Raw genomic sequence first — 6000 nt, forward strand, 5'->3', positions numbered from 1 at the left:
CTTCTAAGGAAAATATATAGAAAATATATATAGAAAATATCTATGACGTGTAATCAATATGTATAACTCACTTCTGGATATGTTAATGAAGTGTATTCAATATGTAACCTACATTTAAAAGTACTACTTAAAGCATAATCGAATAATTAGTATGGGTTAAAAAGCATAATCTAAACACCATTCATTATTGAAACAGGTCGATATATTGCATTTCTTATAGCTGAAGTGAAACTAAATATAGATTTGTTGCAGTATATGACATTGTTCTCATTTGTCTTCTTAAAGAAAAGAAACAAGTCAGCGTTACATCATATTCTCTGTTCCTCTTCCATTTTTAGTGCTTATTTCACTTAACCGAGTCGGACAAGCTCAAGGTGATTTATACATATTTTATTGCCCATGTTGTGTACATGTTGGATTTGTATTAAGGTGGAGAATATTGTTTGTACGTTATGCAGAATTTAAGTTGTTTACATTGACAGTGTGTGTTTGCTTTTTGACTTTTTCACCAGATCTGTCTGTGGAGCCGAATTCACCTCAAATATTCAGAGGAGAGACGGTTACACTCACATGTAGGATTTCAGGAGGAAATGGACCGTACCACTGGTACAAAGATCGTGTTTATAGTCACAGTTCTGCTGAAAATTACTACACTATAAATGTAGATCAGAGTCACAAATACAGATGTTTCGTGTCTATTGATGGATGGTCAGCGGCATGGAGTAATGAAGTGTCTCTCTCAGTGATCGGTACATGTCTGATCTTACACTCCTGTAACATGCACTGATACACATAATCATTACAAAACACACTGATTAAATATCAGATGGTCAGGGAAGGGTGTGTTTGACTGATTTGATGTATTTGTTGTAACTGTACAGAGAGACCAAAAGCCGTTCTGACTCTGCAGGCTGATGGACAGATATTCAGTGGACAGGAAGTCACTTTCACATGTGAAATACGAGGACATGCAGACACTGAGTGGATGTACAACTGGTATAAAGATGGTGTCCAAATATCCTCCTACACTGAGAACAGGAAATATTCATTCACTCCTGTAGAGTCTCTCAGCACTAAATACACCTGCAGCGGACGGAGAAGAAGCGACTCTCAGACCTCAGAGACCAGCAACACTGTTACACTCACTGTGTCAGGTGTGTGTGTGTGTGCGTGCGTGCGTGCGCGCGCATGTGTGTGTGTGTGTGTGTGTGTGTGTGTGTGTGTTAATCTCTTCCTCACACCAATATTTAATAACTTCAGCATCACATCACTACATGCAGTGTGGATTAAATTCACAAGATTTATTTAAAATGTCACAGATCCGAAAAAAAAAACAACGTTTAGTTACTTATCCTGTGTCTAGTAATGATGAATGGTGTAGTTGTACATTCACTGTGTTCAACATTCATAATAGTGAACACACTGATGAAGATGAATTCATTAAGAGTGTGTATTTATGCACCACTCATAAAGTGCATTTTGAAATAAAAAAAGAAAAACCTTTTAAACTCCAGTGTGTTTGTTCGATTATGAAAAAATGTATTCAATTAATTCCATGTACAGTATATATAAAGTATAATGATATTGTCACAGCTCAGTCAGATCAGAACTTAATTTCCCAAGATGCAACACTCACTTCTCATGCACGCATGCGCTCACCATCCCCGGAGTTCTGATCAGACACACCTGGCACCAATCACACACACACACACACACACACTCTCACCGCTAGTACTTAGGGATGTCATTCACCTAGAGTCAATGTGAAGTATACGTTCAGTCAACTCGTTTCTCTGCGTTACCAAGCCGATCTAGTTAGTTAGTCTTCTCGTTATCCTCGACCCCTGTTTCCGGTTTCGACTACGCTCTCTGCCTGACCCCGTTTGTGTTGTTCGTCCGATCGCTTGACCTTTGCCTGTCTTACGACTACGTTTCTTGAACTTCCCGATCCCACGCTCTACACCTGCCGCCCGCTCCTGCTTCCGTGCCGACTCGAGGTTCCTGACAGATATTATAAGACCATGTTGTCCATGTAATAAAGTCACACAACTGTAACCGTTTAACAAATGCTGAATATAAATGCATTATTAGACACAAATCATCTGATTAAGATGATAAAACTATTGTTTATGTTGTAAAGAGGAAAACTTTAATATCATCATCATCATCATTTCATATCAACAGAAAAACCCAAACCGACTGTGAGAGTGAATCCTCAGAGCTCCGTCTACACTGGAGACAGAGTTACTCTGAACTGTAATCTGCTGTCTAATGGATGGACTTTTCTCTGGTACAAAGATGGAGTCCAAGTAGCTGAAGACACCAACACACTCCATGATACAGTCTCTAATGCAGGAGAAACAGTGTATCAGTGTAAAGCACGCAGAGGAAACTACGACTCAGAGCTCAGTGATCCAGTTACAGTTACAGTTAGAGGTACGTCATGATTTCTGCTCTCTCACTGCATGATTTAAGTTATTTCTTATTATATTTTAGATATTTATAAAGCCTGTCATTCATGAACAGTAGAATAAAAGTTAAAGTACCGCTGAGTGTGTGTTCATCAGGAAGAGAATCTCCGTTATAAGAGATCCAGACTATCAGATATCAGTGTTATGTAGGGATAATAAATCTTATGGTAGTAGAAAGATGGAAATCATAATTACACAGCACTCATGTTAATCAGACTCATGATGGTGTTTATAACTGTAACTGAAACACAGACATTAGTGCTGAAACACACACTACAGAATATTAAATTATGATCAATATAGAAAGAATGTACAGTGTGTGTCTGATACCAGAGGCCTTAAAGCTACACTGTAAATAAATCACCTGCTTCGTCTCTATAAGTGCTGACTAATCACTTTGGAAATCATACATAAGCGACCTGGAGCCAGATCACATCAGGATCTCGAGTAATTGTAGGATTTTTTTTTCTTTTGCTCCACTCTGCTTCCTTACCAATGACCAAAACATGGAATTATACAGAATAAAATGTGATGTCATGAATCACCTTTCATTTTATTAAACAAATCTGAATAATACTTTACTATAAATACATCTAACACGATACCAAATGATTAGAATCAGGATCTGTTGAAGATGCTGGACTTTTTGGTGCAAGTGGTTATAACTTGTCCAAAACATTTACATGTGTAATGTTACATTCTTTTCCAAAATCTTCTAAACTCTCTACACTCATGAAAACCAATCAATCAAAAGCATACTAATTATTTCAGGAAATATCTTACTATCTTTGTACAGCGCTCCCAAAACCTGTGGTGTCCATAAATCCTGATGAACAGGTGTACAGAGGAGAGACTGTCACTCTCAGATGTGACCTACAGGATGAAGAGGACTCTGACTGGATCTACAGCTGGAATAAAGATGGTTCTGGTGTCAGTAGTGAACAGGAGTACAGAATCAGTAGTGCTGAAACATCTCATGCAGGTAAATACACCTGTAGAGGAAGAGAGAGAGGAGGCTCACACTCCTCACACACCAGTGATGCTGTTACACTGACTGTATCAGGTGAGTGTGATCATCTCTTCAGTACTCATTAACCTCAGGTTCACCTCAGCACTCAGTACTGGTGTAGATTAGAGCTGCACAATATGCATACAAAGTGTGATATGCAGTAAAGATGTTGGACTTTGAGATGATGATGTGAAATGCAGTCGATGAAGGCTAAAGATGTGATTTTTATTTATTTGCTGACTCAATGTGCTGCAAAATGCTGAACATGAAAATGTCCCAGGTTTATCCAATAATAAATTATATTAATGGCAAAATATCTCTTCTTTTATTATTACTGCATTAAGTGTAAAATGAAATAATAAAATGCATTCTGCTGTTCAAACATTTTATATTGAAGGATGTTTTAAATAACAGTCAAACATAATGCAGTACATTTTGTCTTTACACTTTTTCTTGAATAAGAGAACAATGTACTTCACATTAAATCTACTCTCACAAAAACTAAATTACTTTCATAAATACCACAAAATATTTTGATAGATATTCATGAATAATTTCTCTATGACAGGAGTCTTTACAGTGTATCAGTAATAGTGTGTTTGTCTGTAGTAGTGATTAGTGTGTTAAACAGTCTGAGACAGAACATGAACAGTTAACTCCCTGAACTGTGTGTTTCATCTCCAACTGCAGAAAAACCTAAACCTGAACTCACACCAAGTCGTGAAGGAGCTGTACTGAAAGGAAACTCCGTGACTCTGTCCTGTACACTGAAGCTGCAGTCTGCTGGATGGAAGTTTTACTGGATCAAACCCACACAGAGCACTGAGACTGAGACTGAGACTGAAACAGACTACTACAACATCAGCTCCGTTAGAGTCTCTGATGGAGGTCAGTACAGGTGCAGAGCTGGAAGAGGAAACCCAGTCTACTACACACACTACAGTGATGCACTCTGGGTAAATGTTACTGGTGGGTGAAAAAGGTTGGCACTTCTTAACAGATTTTATATATTATTACATACGTCTACACTGCATCATCACTAATTACTTAAATATATAGTAGTTATAGTATTATAGAACTCTACATTATTGAAGTATATTTGTATTTGCAGTGTTAATAATGTTATCAACTAGCTTATCAGTTCATGCTAAACAATACAGCACTGTCCAAAAGTCGGTCTGATTTTTATTTTGTCTTTATTTAGATGTTTATTTTTATGTCTTCTACATTATCAGTAGTAAAGCACAAATATAACTGTCCTAATGTTCAATTAAATGTTCCAGAGAAACGCTTGTATATGGCTAAAGAAACATATTAAGTTTCAGATACCTTTTCAGACTCATATCTTGAAATTTGAATACTCATGAAACTTGTATATATTAGATCTATGGCCTGTTCATTCATGCTTTATATATGATTAATTATAATTTATTGTAATTAGTAGTATGATTATAATTATTTTATTATCCATGGTATTTTCCCCTCCTGTTCTATCAGATGTAAAAGCTCCACTGTCGGTACTGAAGCTCCTCAGCAGTGCAGTAGCGGCCTCTCCGTATGTGCTGGTGACCATCATTCTGGCAGTGAAATGTTACAGAGCTCGAAGTAAGACCTCAGTGTTCTTCATTAGCCATAAAATTAAACCCTGACATTTAATAAGAGGCTAATTTGAAGTGTTCATGAGTGTGTATTTTACAGCTGACCCTGATGAGGACAACAGACCGTACAGAGTGATAGAAGCTGAAGCGTCTGTCTGAGTCTCAGGTGTTTACATTATTTTTTATCATCTAGCTTTTATATAACAGCAGCTCCCCGTGCAACAGAGTACGTTGCATTTAGCCCATGGAGCTGTAACGTGATGAACGAACGACTCTGACCCGAAGACTCGAGAACTGAAATAATCATTTCTGTTTCCGGGGAACAGACGTGAGAAATGCGACGTGACCAAAGAAAGAACGACTCGGACCGGGAGGTGAGGTGAACTAACAGACTGTATAGCCTGAAGACCTAATGCTAAGCTATTAATTAATCATTTCTGTTTCTCATAATTTGGCCTTGGCTGCAATAGCCTATATTTGATCTTTTATTCCAAATGTGATCAACGTTTGCGTAAGTACTAGATGTGTTAGTGAATTTAACATGTAACATTTTAATTATATTCTGCTGAAATGAAAGAAATGACTTGAAAAAAGATTTGTTCATTTTACTGAACGAGATTCAAAGATCCGAGTCAGTAAAATGGTCCGAACTTCCCATCACTACTGCTCACTGCAGAGCCAAATAGATGGAGCTGGATGTCTAGCTCCACCTCTCTTGATCTAGTCTAGTAAACTATGGATCTAGTCTAGTTTCACCTCTATGGATGTAGTCTAGTTCCACCTCTATGGCTCATTTCGCCACCTACTGGCTGTTAATGTCAATGCAAGCCCTTCTTTAGATCAAACTTACCTAAAGGGGAAAACATGTTGATTGTTAATGCACCAAGGTTAGGTCAAAGTAACCATGAGACTTGCATGGAAC

General features: G+C 37.6%; 1 protein-coding gene across 1 annotated transcript in view; it reads left to right on the top strand.

Moving 5' to 3' along the window:
* LOC128610639 (carcinoembryonic antigen-related cell adhesion molecule 5-like) overlaps window positions 1-4798 on the top strand; it is a 112574-nt gene extending 107776 nt beyond the window's left edge. Inside the window, exons 10-13 of the mRNA XM_053630060.1 lie at window positions 882-1210; window positions 3309-3453; window positions 4171-4368; window positions 4764-4798. Of these exons, the coding sequence (XP_053486035.1) occupies window positions 882-1210; window positions 3309-3453; window positions 4171-4368; window positions 4764-4798 (707 nt within the window). The remainder of the gene's footprint in view (window positions 1-881; window positions 1211-3308; window positions 3454-4170; window positions 4369-4763) is intronic.
* The last annotated feature ends 1202 nt before the right edge of the window (window positions 4799-6000 follow it).

The sequence above is a fragment of the Ictalurus furcatus genome, chromosome 7 (assembly GCF_023375685.1).
Source record: "Ictalurus furcatus strain D&B chromosome 7, Billie_1.0, whole genome shotgun sequence".
Lineage (NCBI taxonomy): Eukaryota > Metazoa > Chordata > Actinopteri > Siluriformes > Ictaluridae > Ictalurus > Ictalurus furcatus.